The sequence below is a fragment of the Pristiophorus japonicus genome, chromosome 15 (assembly GCF_044704955.1).
Source record: "Pristiophorus japonicus isolate sPriJap1 chromosome 15, sPriJap1.hap1, whole genome shotgun sequence".
Taxonomy (NCBI): Eukaryota; Metazoa; Chordata; class Chondrichthyes; family Pristiophoridae; genus Pristiophorus; species Pristiophorus japonicus.
The window spans coordinates 161,491,716-161,509,770 of NC_091991.1; the positions used below are offsets into that span (position 1 = coordinate 161,491,716).

General features: G+C 46.0%; 1 protein-coding gene across 1 annotated transcript in view; it reads right to left on the minus strand.

The window, feature by feature from the left end:
• The window catches only part of LOC139281626 (kinesin-like protein KIF19), a 198,148-nt gene that overhangs the window by 25,084 nt on the left and 155,009 nt on the right, over nt 1-18,055 (minus strand). The window contains exons 15-17 of the mRNA XM_070901771.1: nt 12,724-12,845; nt 9,494-9,660; nt 3,509-3,614 (exon numbers count right to left, since the gene is read on the minus strand). Coding sequence (XP_070757872.1) covers nt 3,509-3,614; nt 9,494-9,660; nt 12,724-12,845 — 395 coding nt within the window. The remainder of the gene's footprint in view (nt 1-3,508; nt 3,615-9,493; nt 9,661-12,723; nt 12,846-18,055) is intronic.

Consider the following 18,055-nt stretch of genomic DNA (forward strand, 5'->3'; position numbering starts at 1 on the left):
TGAAAAGCTGCAGACAACTTATATCCGGGCTCACGCGTGAAAATTAGCCGCTTGAGGGAGGCACCAGAGAGCTGCTGGTGCATGCGAAGTGGCAAGGGGGCGATTTCCCCCAAATACATTAGATGCTAAGGAGCCTCTGAGGTGGCCCATATGGGGTCTTAAACTGAACTGCCGGTGTAGCCTGCGTTTAACGCAAGACGCCATTTTGGTAAAGGTGTTGAAGCTTCTGCTAGGAACAATCATTAAAGGGCTGATTGTCACTTAAATTGCCTGATAGCACTCATCAAGGAGGCTGCACAGCATTTTGGAGGGTAGTGCCTCAATTAACGCCCTCTCCAAACAGCGACAAGCTGGTTGAGAGTAAATAAGTTGTTAAAAAGAACATAAGAAATAGGAGCAGGAGTAGGCCATACGGAACCTCGAGCCTGCTCCGCCATTTAATACGATCATGGCTGATCCAATCATGGACTCAGGTCCACTTCCCTGCCCTCTCCCCATAACCTCTAATCCCCTTATCAGTTAAGAAACTGTCTATCTCTGTCTTAAATTTATTCAATGTCCCAGCTTCCACAGTTCTGGGGCAGAGAATTCCACAGATTTACAACCCTCAGAGAAGAAATTCCTCCTCATCTCAGTTTTAAATGGGCGGCCCCTTATTCTAAGATTATGCCCTCGAGTTCTAGTCTCCCCTATCAGTGGAAACATCCTCTCTGCATCCACCTTGTCAAGCCCCCTCATAATCTTATACATTTCGATAAGATCACCTCTCATTCTTCTGAATTCCAATGAGCCCAACCTACTCAACCTTTCCTCATAAGTCAACCCCCTCATCTCCGGAATCAACCTAGTGAACCTTCTCTGAACTGCCTCCAAAGCAAGTATATCCTTTCTTAAATATGGAAACCAAAACTGCACGTAGTATTCCAGGTGTGGCCTCACCAATACCCCGTATAACTGTAGCAAGACTTCCCTGCTTTTATACGCCATCCCCTTTGCAAAAAAGGCCAAGATACCATTGGCCTTCCTGATCATTTGCTGTACCTGCATGCTATCCTTTTCTGTTTCATGCACAAGTACCCCCAGGTCCTGCTGTACTGCAGCACTTTGCAATCTTTCTCCATTTAAATAATAACTTGCTCTTTGATTTTTTTTCTGCCAAAGTGCATAACCTCACACTTTCCAACATTATACTCCATCTGCCACATTTTTGCCCACTCACTTAGCCTGACCTTTTGCAGGTTTTGTGTCATCCTCACACATTGCTTTTCCTCCCATCTCTGTATCGTCAGCAAACTCGGCTACGTTACACTCGGTCCCTTCATCCAAGTCATTAATATAGACTGCAAATAGTTGGACTCCCAGCACTGATCCCTGCAGCACCCCACTAGTTACTGATTGCCAACCCGAGAATGAACCATTTATCCCGATTCTCTGTTTTCTGTTAGTTAGCCAATTGCAGAGGATTTTGAGTGCTACTTTAAGATATATCACCTTTCACTGTTCACTTGCTGCTGGAGGTTTGAAGAGGACTTTTAAAACACATCGGGAGACCTTCTGGGACACTTTGTCAAGACATCACCAAAACTCTATCAACACTTATTATTTATTCCAGAAATTCTCGGAGCACTTCACCTAAAAAAGGTAAGTGCTTTGCTACACTCCATCTTATTGAACACTTTATAGGAGTCTCCAGGAGAAAGGGAGTGCTTGGTCATCGGCATCTTGCGAGGAGTCCCCCTTGGTCTGCAGGAGGAATGGGAGGAGGACACGAGGCCAGAAAGAGCAGCACCAGCTGCTGCAGGAGAAAGGGACAGGAGGGTGGTGGACTCCCTCCTCCTCTGGACCACCTCCACCACAACCTTCAGTGCCGTTTCTGAGAACTTGTGCGCTCTCTCAGATAGGTGTGTCTTATCAGCACAGCACCCGTTTAGCACTTGTTTTCACTCTTTCACCAAAATAACCCCATGAGTTTTCCCCTTCAGAAGTTGGGGATGGGAAAATTGATACTTTTAGCACTCGAGCTTTCTTCAGGGTTCTATAGCTACTTTAAACAGACTGATGTGAATATACTGTCTTTTATGTTCGATACATTTGTATGAGTAGAAGGAATAAAAAGAGAAAATGCTGGAAGCATGCAGCAGTTCGAGCAGCGTCTGTAGAGAGAGAACCAGAGTTAATGGCCCAGACTGTAGCTCGGAGATGTGTTCTGCGCAGGAGAGCTTTGTTGAGGTCAGGAAACCTGGAAGTACGGGTTTTCCGAACTGCAGGACATCTTAAGTTTTTTTCCTGTTGGTTTGCTGCCCACAGCAAGCTTGATTGACATACCTATGATCTGTGGAGTGGGAAATCCTGCAGCACAAGGCCGCAGCCGAGCTGGGCTGAGAACAAGTAGTTCTAATGGGGAGCGGGAGAGATCATGGGTGGGGGTCTGATTGCGGCAGGGGGGTGTACATGGTGGTCGGGGGGAGCAGATGGTGGTCGGGGGGGGAAGCAGATGGTGGTCGGGGGGGGGGAGCGATGGTGGTCGGGGGGGGGGGGGAGCGATGGTGGTCGGGGGCGGGGAGCAGATGGTGGTCGGGGGGGAGGGGAGTGCAGATGGTGGTCGGGGGGAGCGAACAGATGGTGGTTTGGGGGGAGCGATGGTGGTTGGGGGGGAGTGATGGTGGTCGGGGGGGGAGCAATGGTGGTCGGGGGGGGGAAGGGAGTACAGTTGGTGGTTGGGTGGAGCCGATGGTGGTTGGGGGGGGGGGGTCCAGCAGACAGATCATGGAGGGGGTTTTACTGGGTAGCTTGTTGGGCCTGGAAGAAACACTCCTGCTCCTCCTGGCCTACAAGCAGTGCTGTAAAGGCACTTACCTCATGGATTCAGTCCTTCTTGCCTCCTATCACCTGACAGGTTTCCCGAGACCTGGGAAACCCAACCGCCTGTGGTTAAAGATAGAATCACTGTTAAAATGAGGGCACGCAGCCTCATTAAAATATTTAAATGACCAATCTGCCTCCTGCAAGCTGATTGGTCGCCCACTCCATGTCCCACCTCCGTTATAACCAGAAGTGGGCAGGTTTGAGGCGGGTTGGGTTCATGCTTCACATATTTTGAATTTTAATCTCTGATCCGACCCTAACTCACCCATTTTTAAGAGTTAAGATTCAGCCCAGCGTATCAAGTCCATGACCTTTCATCAGGTCATCGACCTGAAACGTTGGGGGTTATTTTAATCGAACCTGCCCATCAGGAAAGCGACGGGACTGGTGGGGAGGGCAAAGCTGGTTGTAATCCCCTGCACGATTTTAGGCAGGGTGTAAAAATCGGCATTTCGCCCGACCCCCTGGGTTTCTCGCCTGGCACTGTAGGTTAAAACTGTCCCAGTTAGCTCTCTCTCTCCACAGATGCTGCCCGACCAGCTGAGAGTTTCCAGCATTTTTTGTTTTCATTTCATATATCCAGCATCCGCAGTATTCTGCTTTTGTTTTTATGAACAGAAGGAGTTGATAGTCACCTACTAACCTGCAGTAACAGAGGTCCTGTCAGGCGGATGGGGGGCGGCGTTAGAGTTGGCAGCTGTTTCCTGTACCGTGACTGGGCGATGGCTTTAAACACCTTATCGGTATCACTGTGAAAAGCATGCGTTTAACATGTTATTTGGAAACCTTTCAACATACATCATAAAATTGGAAATATATGTGCCATCACAATATAAACTGGATGCAACTGTGCTTTGATATTCAATGTAGTTTCTTTCATACAGTCCTTGGACTCCAGCCCAGGTGCATTGAAGAATTGATACAAATGAAGGGAAGAGATTTTGGATCGCTTCCTTGCTGCAGAATCTGTCCTGTTCATACTGCAGGGCAGCAAAGGGTGCAGTGCAGTCCTGAACTTAAGGAAAGGTAACTTCGATGGTATGAGACGTGAACTGGCTAGGATAGACTGGTGAATGATACTTAAAGGGTTGACGGTGGATAGGCAATAGCAGACATTTAACGATCACATGGATGAACTTCAACAATTGAACATCCCTGTCTGGCGTAAAAATAAAACAGGGAAGGTGACTCAACCGTGGCTAACAAGGAAAATTAGGGAGAGTGTTAAATCCAAGGAAGAGGCATATAAATTGGCCAGAAAAAGCAGCAAACCTGAGGACTGGGAGAAATTTAGAATTCAGCAGAGGAGGATACAGGGTTTGATTCAGAGGAGGAAAATAGAGTATGAGAGTAAGCTTTCATGGATCATAAAAACTGACTACAAAAGCTTCTATAGATATGTGAAGAGAAAAGGATTAGTGAAGACAAGTGTAGGTCCCTTGCACTCAGAATCAGGTGAATTTATAATGCGGAACAAATAAATGGCAGAACAATTGAACAAATACTTTGGTTCTGTCTTCACGAAGGAAGACACAAATAACCTTCCGCAAATACTAGGGGACCAATGGTCTAGTGAGAAGGGGGAACTGAAGGAAATCCTTATTAGTCAGGAAATTGTGTGAGGGAAATTGATGGGACTGAAGGCCGATAAATCCCCAGGGCCTGATAGTCTGCATGCCAGAGCACTTAAGGAAGTGACCCTAGAAATAGTGGATGCATTGGTGGTCATTTTCTAACATACTATAGACTCTGGATCAGTTCGTATGGATTGGAGGGTAGCTAATGTAACCCCACTTTTTAAAAAAGGAGGGAGAGAGAAAACAGAATTATAGACCAGTTAGCCTGACATCAGTAGTGGGGAAAATGTTGGAATCAATTATTAAAGATGAAATAGCAGCAAATTTGGAAAGCAGTGACAGGATCGATCCAAGTCAGCATGGGTTTATGAAAGGGAAATCATGCTTGACAAATCTAGAATTTTTTGAGGAGTGAGGAGGATGCTAAAAGGCTGCAGGGTGACTTGGACAGGTTAGGTGAGTGGGCAAACGCATGGCAGATGCAGTATAATGTGGATAAATGTGAGGTTATCCACTTTGGTGGCAAAAACATGAAGGCAGAATATTATCTGAATAGTGGCAGATTAGGAAAAGCAGAGGTGCAACGAGACCTGGGTGTCATGGTACATCAGTCATTAAAAGTTGGCATGCAGGTAAATATAGAAACATAGAAAATAGGTGCAGGAGTAGGCCATTTGACCCTTCGAGCCTGCACCACAATTCAATAAGATCATGGCTGATCATTCACTTCAGTACCTGCTTTCACTCCATACCCCTTGATCCCTTTAGCTGTCCGTAAGGGCCATATCTAACTCCCTCTTGAATATAACCAATCAACTGGCATCAACAACTTTCTGCGGTAGGGAATTCCACAGGCTAACAACTCTCTGAGTGAAGAAGTTTCTCCTCATCTCAGTCCTAAATGGCTTACCCCTTATCCTCAGACTATATCCCCTGGTTCTGGACTTCCCCAACATCGGGAATATTCTTCCTGCATCTAACCTGTCCAGTCCCGTCAGAATTTTATATGTTTCTATGAGATCCCCTCTCATCCTTCTAAACTCCAGTGAATACAGGCCCAGTCGATCCAATCTCTCCTTATATGTCAGTCCTGCCATCCTGGGAATCAGTCTGGTGAACCTTTGCTGCACTCCTTCAATAGCAAGAATGTCCTTCCTCAGATTAGGAGACCAAAACTGAACAGAATATTCCAGGTGAGGTCTCACCAAGGCCCTGTACAACTGCAGTAAGACCTCCCTGCTCCAATACTCAAATCCCCTAGCTATGAAGGCCAACATGCCATTTGCCTTCTTCACCGCCTGCTGTACCTGCCACCCAGCTTAGTGTCATCTGCAAATTTGGAGATATTACATTCAATTCCTTCGTCTAAATCACTAATGTATATTGTAAATAGCTTGGGTCCCAGCACTGAACCTTGCGGTACCCCACTAGTCACTGCCTGCCATTCTGAAAAGGACCCGTTTATTCCTACTCTCTGCTTCCTGTCTGCCAACCAGTTCTCTATCCACATCAATACATTACCCCAATACCATGTGCTTTAATTTTGTACACTAATCTCTTGTGTGGGACCTTGTCAAAAGCCTTTTGAAAGTCCAAATACACCACATCCACTGGTTCTCCCTTGTCCACTCTACTCGTTACATCCTCAAAAAATTCTAGAAGATTTGTCAAGCATGATTTCCCCTTCATAAATCCATGCTGACTTGGACCGATCCCGTCACTGCTTTCCAAATGTGCTGCTATTTCATCTTTAATAATTGATTCCAATATTTTTCCCACTACTGATGTCAGACTAACCGGTCTATAATTACCCGTTTCTTTCTCCCTCCTTTGTTAAAAAGTGGTGTTACATTAGCTACCCTCCAGTCCATAGGAACCGATCCAGAGTCGATAAAATTTTGAAAAATGATCACCAATGCATCCACTATTTCTAGGGCTATTTCCTTAAGTACTCTGGGATGCAGACTATCAGGCCCCAGGGATTTATCGGCCTTCAATCCTATCAATTTCCAAAACAAAATTTCCTGCCTAATAAGGATTTCCTTCAGTTCCTCCTTCTCACTAAACCCTCAGTTCCCTAGTATTTCCGGAAGGTTATTTGTGTCTTCCTTCGTGAAGACAGAACCAAAGTATTTGTTTAATTGGTCTGCCATTTCTTTGTTCCCCATTATAAATTCACCTGAATCTGACTGCAAGGGACCTACGTTTGTCTTCACTAATCTTTATCTCTTCACCTATCAATAGAAGCTTTTGCAGTCAGTTTTAATGTTCCCAGCAAGCTTCCTCTCATACTTTATTTTCCCACTCCTAATTAAACCCTTTGTCCTCCTCTGCCATATTATAAAATTTTCCCAGTCCTCAGGTTTGCTGCTTTTTCTGGCCAATTTATATGCCTCTTCCTTGGATTTAACACTATTCTTCATTTCCCTTGTTAGCCACGGTTGAGCCACTTTTCCTGTTTTATTTTTACTTCAGAGAGTGATTCACAATTGTTGAAGTTCATCCATGTGATCTTTAAATATTTGCCATTGCCTATCCACCGTCAACCCTTTAAGTATCACTCGCCAGTCTATTCTAGCCAATTCACGACTCATACCATCGAAGTTACCTTTCCTTAAGTTCAGGACCCTCGTCTCTGAATTAACTGTGTCACACTCCATCTTAATAAAGAATTCTACCATATTATGGTCACTCTTCCCCAAAGGGCCTCGCACAACAAGCGGTGAAGACGGCAAATGGCATGTTGGCCTTCATAGCGAGAGGATTTGAGTATAGGAGCAGGGTGGTCTTACTGCAGTTGTACAGGGCCTTGGTGAGGCCACACCTTGAATATTGGGTTCAGTTTTGGTCTCCTAATCTGAGGAAGGACATTCTTGCTATTAAGGGAGTGCAGCGAAGATTCACCAGACTGATTCCCGGGATGGCAGGACTGACATATGAAGAAAGACTGGATCGACTAGGCTTATATTTTCTGGAATTGAGAAGAATGAGAGGGGATCTCAAAGAAATATATAAAATTCTAACGGGATTGGACAGGTTAAATGCAGGAAGAATGTTCCCGATGTTGGGGAAGTCCAGAACCAGGGGTCACAGTCTAAGGGTAAGGGGTAAGCCGTTTAGGACCGAGATGAGGAGAAACTTCTTCACTCAGAGAATTGTGAACCTGTGGAATTCTCTACCACAGAAAGTTGTTGAGGCCAGTTCGTTAGATATATTCAAAAGGGAGTTAGATGTGGCCCTTACGGCTAAAGTGATCAAGGGGTATGGCGAGAAAGCAGGAATGGGGTACTGAAGTTGCATGTTCAGCCATGATCATATTGAATGGTGGTGCAGGCTCAAAGGGCCGAATGGCCTACTCCTGCACCTATTTTCTATGTTTCTAACCATGACTTTAAACTTAAATCTTAGAGTTGACTTTGACAATGTTGTGGAACGCTCCACACAGGCCGGCATTGGGTTGCCAACTCTGGTTGGGTGCATTCCTGGAGGCTTCGTCACATGATCTCTCACCCCGATCCACCCCGCCCCCTAACTCCTACCATTGGTCCATTCCCCGGGCACATTGCCTTTCCGCCTTCCCACGCCAATCAGAAAGCCAACAGTCTCTTTAGTACATAATTGGATTCATCTTGACAATCAGTCAAAAAGGCTTTTTTCTCCATCGCCAATATTTTTATCATTAATAAAAGACTTGCATTTATACAGCACCTTTCACGACCACCAGCCGTTTCAAAGCTCTTTACAGCCTACTTTTGGAATGTAGTCACTGTTGTAATGTAGGAAACGCAGCAGCCAATTTGCGCACAGCAAGGTCCCACAAATAGCAATGTGATAATGACCAGGTAATCTGTTTTTGTTATGTTGATATTGGACAGGACACTGGGGATAACTCCCCTGCTCTTCTTCGAAATAGTGCCATGGGATCTTTTACGTCTACCTGAGAGAGCAGACGGGGCCTCGGTTTAACGTCTCATCCGAAAGATGGCACCTGTGACAGTGAGGCGTTCTTTCAGCACTGCACTGAAGTGTCAGATTAGATTTAAGAGCTCACATCCCTGGAGTGGGACTTGAACCCACAGCCTTCTGACTCAGAGGCGAGCATGCCACAGCTGACATTCTAAAGGAAAATCTTCAAAGAAAATGGAAAAAAATCCACATTTTTTTTTGACTGTCTGTATTATTTTTCTCCTCGATTGCTTGCAGCAGCCATCTGGAAATGAGACTTCAATTCCTGCAGGGTTGGCAGCACTAACCGGCAACTAACGTGGGGACTGCATTGTTGGCCTGTACAGGGAAGCTGAGGCCCTGCAAGCTCACACAACCGTGGTCGGCTTGACCCACATGTTGCTCTGCTGTTTCTCTTTGCTATCAGCAATATTCAGCAGTCAGGCACCACAGGAACCACCCACTGAGAAAGATTTGGGTGCCTCTTGACACGTACCAATGTTGCAATTGTTTACTTCACATAATGCCCATCATCCTGTCAAGTAATTGCCGCAGGAGTTTGAGCAGTATCCTTCTTCTGGGAGTGCAGGAGCAAATCGGTTTTGCCCAACATTTTAGCTCACTTATTGGGAAGTATGCCACAAGATAAATTATGCAGAAGGTGACCTTGTGCGATCTGGGCTGCAACATCTGCGATCTGGGGGGGCGGGGGGGAATCACTCAACAGGAGATAACGGCTTAAATTATTCAGTGAGAAGAAAGAGAAAGGTGTAGACAGAATATGGCTGGCGATTTTGAAATCCGGTTCACTTGGCAATCTTTACCTCAACAGATTTGACAACAGTAATGTACAGTTTATCAAACAGGCACAAAGCATTCAAAGTAAAAAATAAATCTAGATGCGGTGAAAGACCTAGAGCGTGGGTCAATTATCTTGTCAAAAATTGCAATTAAATTTCCATTCACATACATACATTAGAGAAACTATTTCCCCGCTCCCCATTATATGTTGCTTCATTGTCTGTTTTATGTTCCGGTTGGTTTGAATAGAGAATCTGTGGATAGCTTCATACCAATTATCATGGAAAAAGGCCTGAAAATGTTACCTGTCATGTTCGGGGAGTATTGGAGGCAGTGAGTCCTTAACCCGGGCATGAAGCAGTTTTCTGTTCTCGTGAACTGTCCTTGGCCTTATATCATCTCTATTTCCATCCAGTGCCAACACATAGTCTTCTAGGTTCAGCTGATGAGCAACATTCAGAATTGTGCGATCCTGTAAGACACACAGTATAGAACGTAACTGGGAAGTGTGTGTTTGCAGTTTTGCAGAATATGATGAGTATAGCCAGGAAATGGTCAAAGCCTTATTCTGTGCTACTGAGTGGAAGGACGGAGTTACAGAATCAGGTCTGTCTTGGGTTCAGTAGCATCAGCTGTTCCTGTAAGCAGTCTGAGCATTTTGCTTCTTTGGGAGTTGGCTGCCACCCCCCCCCATATCTACTTGTGCAATAGGGGGATCTAGAGGGCATAACAATGAAACTGCTTTGTGATCTGGACTGGATCTTCTCGTCTTTCATGTGTATTTCTGCACTCTTTGCAAAGGTAGACTAACATCAGAGGAGACAATGCTTGGTTTTGAAGCATTTAGCGACTTTTTTCCACGGTAAGGTGAAAACGCATAGAGCAACAGTCTTGATCAGAGCCCCAGTTGAATTGGTACAACAACAACATGCATTTATACAGCATCCTTAGCGTAGAAAAAAGTCCCAAGAAGCTTCACAGCAGCACAATCAATGCCAAGCCGAAGAAAAAGATATCAAGAGGGGCAACTAAAAGTTTGTTCAAAGGAATGGGTTTTCGGGAGGTGGAGTGGTGTAGGGAGGAATTTCCAGAGCTCAAGGCCTAGACAGCCGAAGATATGGCTGCCAATGATGGGAGTGAAGGGTTTTGGAATGCATAAGAGATGAAAGTTGGAGGAATGCAGAGTTCTCGGATTGTTGTAAGCAATGCTCCCTGTAAGCTGTGAGCGTTTCCGTAGCAGATAGGCTGAGGCTGTGGGGAAGATACGAATTGTAATGGAGATGGAGGCTGGCAGTCTTGCACTGGAGAGAATATGGGGTTGAAGAATGTGTAATCATACAACAAAAAGGGTACGCCATGTTTTTCCACATCCCCAGCCAGGACACTGAGATAACGCTCCTTCTCTACTTCAAAAAGGGGCCATGGAATCTTTCAAATCCACCTGAGAGAGCAGATGGGGTCTCAGTTTAACGTCTCATCTGAAAGATGGCATCTCCGACAGTGCAGCACTCCCTCAGTACTACACTGGAGTGTCAGCCTAGATCTTTATGCTCAAATCTCTGGAGTGGGACTTGAACCCACAACTTTCTGATTCTAAAACCAGAGTGCTATCCACTGCCACAGCTGACAAGCTACTTATTATACAGTGCATCATCAGGGAAACCTCTCAATTTTGCCGAGCAAAGCTTTCTTTCCTTTTGTGATATGTGTACATATGACAGAAATCATAATTTGTATTTAAAAAATACATCAATCCAGAACCTGCTCAACCTCTGAGCTTGAGAAAAAAAATGGCATGGGAGAGTGAAGGGGGAGGGGAAAGCATTTTTCTTGTTATGCATAGGGACATTGTTTCTGCATCTGTAAAGATTCCCTCTGTTCACTATTTCTAATAAAATTATAAACATGTTCGACAGCTACAGAAAATAAATAATCTCAAACCCTCGTTGCCCAAAGGTGCTGATGGTGGGTCTTCATTTTTTATTTTTGAATCGCTGCGGAGCTTGTGGTGATGATTGTGCAGACGCAAGCGTCGTCCGCGTACTGTAATCCCCAGGTGGGCAGAGGCAACGTTTCAAGGACACCCTCAAAGCCTCGTTGATAAAGTGCAACATCCCCACCGGCACCTGGGAGTCCCTGGCCAAAGACTGCCCTAAGTGGAGGAAGAGCATCTGGGAGGGCACTGAGCACCTCGAGTCTCGTCACCGAGAGCATGCAGAAACCAAGCGCAGACAGCGGAAGGAGCGTGCGGCAAACCAGACTCCCCACCCACCCTTTCCTTCAACCACTGTCTGCCCCACCTGCGACAGAGACTGTAATTCCCCTATTGGACTGTCCAGTCGCCTGACAACTCACTTTTAGAGTGGAAGCAAGTCTTCCTCGATTTCGAGGGACTGCCTATGATGATGATGGTGATGATTGCATAGAAGTTACTGCACAGAAGCAGGCCATTTGGCGCAACAGCTCTATGCCCGTTGTTCTGCTCCATATGATCCTCCATCCACCCTCCTTCATTCTAACCTTATCAACATTTAACAAAGAATGGCACAGACACGATGGGTTGAATGGTCTCCTATGTTGTAATTTTCTATGATTCTATGAATTACAAATTATTTACATCACAAAAATAGGCCATTCGGCCCAATAGATCCATACTAGTGTTTACGCTCCACACGAGCTTCCTCCCACCCTTCTTCTAACCCCCATCATAATATTCTTCTATTCTTTTCTCCCTCATATACTCATCCAGCTTCCCCTTAAATATATCTATGATAATTGCCTCAACCACTCTAAGTGGTTGCGAGTTCTACATTCCCACCACTTTCTGGGAGTCGGAGAAATTGCCCTTCAGAAAAAGGCTCCTTACCGTCTAAGAGGCGGTAACGGGGCAGTAAAGCCTTACCGACCAGGGGCAGGTGGCAGGGCCGACCCAACCACAATTGCCCCTGGGCTGGGGGCGGCAGAAACATTCTTGTTTTCAATTCCCTCCCTGGTGTCACTCCTCCCTATCTCTGTAACCTCCTCCATTTCCACAACTCTCCGAGATCGTTGCGCTCCTCCAATTCTGGTCTCTTGCTCATCCCTGATTTTAATCACTCTATCATTGGTGGCCTAAGCTCTGTAATTCCTTCCCTAAATCTCTCTGCCTCTCTACCTTTTTCTCCTCCTTTAAGACACTCCTTAAAACCTACTTCTTTGACTAAGCTTTTGGCCATCTGTCCTAATATCTTCTTATGTGGCTTGGTGTCAAATTTTATTTGTTAATGCTTCTGTGAAGCACCTTGGGATGTTTTCCTGTGTTAAAGGCGCTATATCAATGCAAGTTGTGGTTGTTGTTGAAAATCTATCCCATGAACTCTTGGTTGCAATCCAGTTGCATAATCATAACACTACCATGCCCTTGTACAATTAATGTTCCTCCAATTGGTTATTGAATACTGGGAAACAATAATAGACCTAATAATATTTTTTTAGGGTTTGGAAAACAGCTACTTGATCACTGGGTCTAAAGCAAACAAAACAGTAGTTACATTACCCTCAATGTGTTGGAGGTAATGGTATGGAGGGTGACCAGGCTGTTTAGTGTCCCCTCCTCCATGTCTTGCCAATACATGGTGTAGAGATTGTGCAGTTGCTGCGGAACTTGGATGTTGTGATCTAGAGGAAAACAGAAATCGCATCAGCAGCTATATACAGCCATCAGGCAGCAAGTGAGCACATACTCTGCAAGCATCATGAGAAAATTGATTCAGATTAATTCTGCTGCAGGGTTCTCAGGGCATTACGGTTGAAGGATAGTCACAATATTATGAACCAGTAGAAACCCTGCCATTGCTCAAGGAAATTGAATATCCTATTCCAAGTAAAAAAGTACTGTCACTGTCTTAACTGTTTATTTTCTCTTGATCAATCATGGTTGTGACTTTGAGTATGAGAAATTAAATGAAGAGTCCATACCTGAATTTTACATCATCACTGCACCAACACCAAAACCTTCTCTCATCATGCATCATTAAATAGACCACATAACACTGTGGACCAGCCAGCATGGGTCTCTTTCAAACACCTCCTCTAACATTATCTTCCATTAAACCTGTTCTTTATTTGCTCTGACCTGAGCAGTATATCCACTCTCAGATTGGTGCCAATTATCTGTATCAACAAGTTTCCAATTGTAACTGCCAAGCATTATAGGAACAGAAGTAGGCTGTTCAGCCCCTCAAGCCAGTTCCACCATTCAATTAAATAATAGCTAATCTGTGCCCCAATCTCAATTAACCGTCTCTGATCCATATCCCTTGATACCCTTACCGAATAAAGGAAGCAAGAGATTATGGATCAAGATGTCAACCTTGGCTCAGTGGTAACATTATTGCCTCTGAGTCAGAAGGTTGTAAGTTCAAGCCCCACTCCAGAGAGTTAAGCGCATAATCTATGCGGTACTGACAGAATGCTGCACTGTCAGAGGTGCCGTTTTTCAGATGACACATTAAACCAAGACCCCGTCTGCCCTCACAGTGGATGCAAAAGATCCCATGGCATAATTTGAGGAAGAGCATGGGAGTTCTCCTGGCCAACATTTCTCCCTCAACCCACATCTAAAAGAGATGATCTGATTTGTGGGAGCTTGCTGTGCACAAATTGGCTACTGTGTTTCCTACATTACAACAATGACTACGCTTCAAAAGTTTTTCATTGGCTGTAAAGCATTTGGGACATCCTGAGGTCGTGAAAGTAACGATATAAATGGTAGTTTTTCTTTGTTTTAATAAAATTCTGTTAATCTCAGTCTTGAAAATCTCAATTGTCCCAGCACCCATAGCCTTTTGTGGGAGAGAGTTCCAGATTTCCACTGACCTTTGTGTGATGTATGTACATAAGGTCTGTCCACCAACAAGAGGGCACTACCGTCAGAGGTCCTAGGGTCATAGGTACACTCGTGCTGGGCCTGGTATATAACCTGAATTTCACCTTAGTATCCTCACTTCTGGAAGCCATTAAAGACTCACCAGGTTACACCTAGTCACTGGTTCACAGTATGGAATTCGTTGTATCATTTCATACTCCAAACTGGCGATGAGGAAAATACGAACCCACGCAAAAGTATGGCGAACCACAGCACGATCGAGTACTGTTGGAATTCTCGAGAGATTCAATGAGGGAGAGGATTGGGGAGATTTCACAGATCGTCTTGACCAGTACTTTGTGACAAACGACCTAAACAAAGACCAGGATGCAGAGAAGTGCAGGGCAGTTCTTCTCACCGTCTGTGGCCCCACGATTTATGCGCACATCAAGAATCTGCTCTCACCCACTCTTCCAACAGAAAAGGATTACAAAGAATTGTGTGCTCTAGTTTGGGAACACCTTAAACCCACAGAAGAAATCCTCATATCCAGATATCGCTTCTATACGCACGTTCGTCCAGAAGGCCAGGACGTAGCGGCATTTGTTGCCGACCTGAGACGTCTTGCAGGGCTTTGCAAATTTGGGACTGCGTTGGAAGACATGCTGTGTGACTTTTTCGTGATCGGGGTCAACCACGAGGCGATCTTAAGTAAGCTGCTGGCTGCGGAGACGCCGGACCTCAGCAAGGTCATCACCATCTCCCAGGCTTGCATGTCCACGCAGAAAAGCACGAAGCAGATATCGCAACAAAACATGAACTTCATGGCAAGTACTGTGTACGAAATTGTATCGACGGCCGGCAGAGCTGCACAAGGCAGGGCATACTCGACTGCGTCTGCAAGACCGGGAGCTGCTCAAAGTTCGCCATCGAGGGCCTACTCGACTGCGTATGCGAGAACGGGAGCCACCTAAAGCCCACCATCGGGTGCAAATCCGAGCTCAACATGTTGGCGTTCACTGGGGCAATCACTGACACCATCAGTGCCGCTTCAGGCAGTATGTATGCAGAGGGTGTGCGAAGACAGGGCATCTTCAGTGCACGTGTCCGCAGCAGAGCAAGCGAGCTGCGACACATTACGTGGATGATGATCAATTCAGCGTGGATCTGGCGATGCAGCCTGAGACATTTGAGAGCTCCGAGGAGGAAGTATATAGCGTACGTGCATTCCTAACAAAGAGTCAACCAATAATGATGGAGGTAAAATTAAATGGCGTGCCAGTATCCATGGAATTAGACACGGGTACGAGTCAATCGATAATGAGCCAGAGGACTTTCGAAAAGCTATGGGAGACCAAGGCAGAGAGACCCAAGCTGAGTCCGATAATTGCGAAGTTGCGTACCTACATAAAAGAGCTCATACCAGTGATCAGTAGTGCAGCAATAAGAGTGTCGTATGAGAGAGCAGTTCATGATCTACCATTATGGATTATCCCGGGCAACGGCCCATCGTTATTCGGCAGGAGTTGGCTCAAGAAAATAAAATGGAAATGGTACGATATCAAAGGTTCGCCATCAGCGGAAGATGATTTGTGTGCTCAAGTGCTGAGCAAATTTCCCTCACTGTTTGGAACGGGAATTGGCAGCTTCAAGGGAGCCAAGGTGCAGATTCACCTAGGCCCAGACGCAAGGCCCATCCATCACAAAGCCAGGACGGTCCCGCACATGATGAGAGAAAAGGTCGAGCTCGAATTGGACAGGCTACGATTCGAGGGGGTCTTCTCACCGGTCGAATTTAATGAATGGGCCAGCCCCATTGTTCTGGTGTTAAAGAGTGATGGCACGGTCAGGCTTTGTGGAGACTACAATGTCACAATCAACCAAGTTTCGAAACAAGATCAGTACCCGCTACCAAATGCTGATGACCTGTTTGCAACGCTAGACGGGGGATAATCGTTCACCAAATTGCATCTAACATCGGCCTACATGACACAGGAACTAGTTGAATCATCAAAGAAACTTATGTGCATCAACATCACAAAGGACTGTTTATTTACAACAGATGCCCTTTTGCCATTCGTTCGGCGGCAGCCATATTTCAGTACACAGCTGACCCCATATGACGATGCATCACAGATCAAAACTAGACACTTGCATGGGTCATACAGTACCAGTAGCTTGTGGGAATGCAACAGATTTATAGCCTTCTCAAAGGCTCTGTCTTGAAGTTCACCCCACAGCCAGTCGTCTCCTTTCCTGAGCAGCTTGTGCAGAGAAACATGGAGAGCCTATTGACCGTGGTATTCCAAGACGACATCCTAGTCACAGGTCGTGACACCGCAGGGCACCTGCACAATCTGGAAGAGGTTCTGTGTCGTCTGGACAAAGTGGGACTCAGGCTGAAACATTCGAAGTGCGTTTTCATGGCACCAGAGGTCGAATTCCTTGGACGAAAGATTGCTGCAGACGGAATCAGGCCTACAGACGCGAAAACAGAGGCCATCAAAAATATGCCCAGGCCCCAGCACGTGACAGAGCTGCGTTCGTTCCTGGGTCTTCTCAACTACTTCGGTAACTTCTTACCCAAATTGAGCACAGTATTAGAGCCTTTGCACAAGCTACTGGTACTGTATGACCCATGCAAGCGTCTAGTTTTGATCTGTGATGCGTCGTCCTATGGGGTCAGCTGCGTACTCCAGCAAGTCAATGAGTCAGGCAAACTGCAACCAGTTGCATACGCATCTCGAAGACTGTCCCAGGCGGAAAAAGCCTACGGCATGGTAGAGAAAAAAGCTTTAGCATGTATTTATGGCATAAAAAAAAATGCCCCAGTACCTGTTTTGGCTTCGCTTTGAACTGGAAACCGATCACAAGCCAGTTATATCGTTGTTCTCGGAACATAAAGGTATCAATACCAACACGTCGTCCCGCATCCAGAGGTGGGCGCTGACATTATCTGCCTTTGATTATGTCATTCGCCATAGACCAGGCACCGACAACTGACAACATTGAGCCGGTTACCGTTGCCCACACCGGAGGTGGAAACGCCATTGCCCGCAGAGCTACTCATGGTCATGGATGCCTTTGAGAGTGAAGGGTCGCCTATCACTGCTCAACAAGTTAAGACCTGGACCAACCAGGATCCGACCCTATCGGTTGTAAAAAGTTCTGTTCTTAAAGGGGACTGGTTGACTATCCCCAAGGTAATGGGTGATGAAACCAAACCGTACAGCCGTCGCAAAGATGAGCTTTCCATCCAGTCCGACTGTTTACTGTGGGGTAATCATGTTGTAATGCCCAAGAAAGGCAGGGCGAGATTTGTACGGGAGTTATATAGTGCGCATCCGGTATTGTCATGACGAAGGCCATCGCCAGGTCCCATGTTTGGTGGCCTGGCATTGACTCGGACTTAGAGTCATGCGTACATCAGTGCAGCATTTGCATGCAGTTAAGCAATGCCCCAAAGGAAGCTCTGCTCAGTCTGTGGTCATGGCCATCCAAACCGTGATCTAGAATCCACACCGACTTTGCAGGCCACTTCCCCTCGGTAAAATGTTTTTTGTGGTGGTGGATGCATACTCCAAATGGATAGAATGTGTGATCATGTCATCCAGCACTTCCACTGCCAGCACTGAGAACCTGAGAGCCATGTTTGCCACATATGGTCTGCCAGACATCGTTGTCAGCGGCAACGGACCATGTTTCACGAGCCTGGAGTTTCAAGAGTTCATGAAACGCAATGGCATAAAACACGTGAGGTCAGCCCCGTTCAAACCCACGTCCAATGGTCAAGCGGAGCGGGCAGTTCAAACCATCAAGCAGAGCCTGAAACATGTAACTCACGGTTCCTTGCAGACATGCCTGACACGCATACTGCTCAGTTACAGGACAAGGCCAGACATGCTCACCGGGGTCCTGCCTGCGGAACTATTGATGAAGAGATGCCTCAAAACCAGGCTCTCTCTAGTCCATCCTGACCTTAACGATCATGTCGAAACCTAACAGCAACGCCAGCAATGGT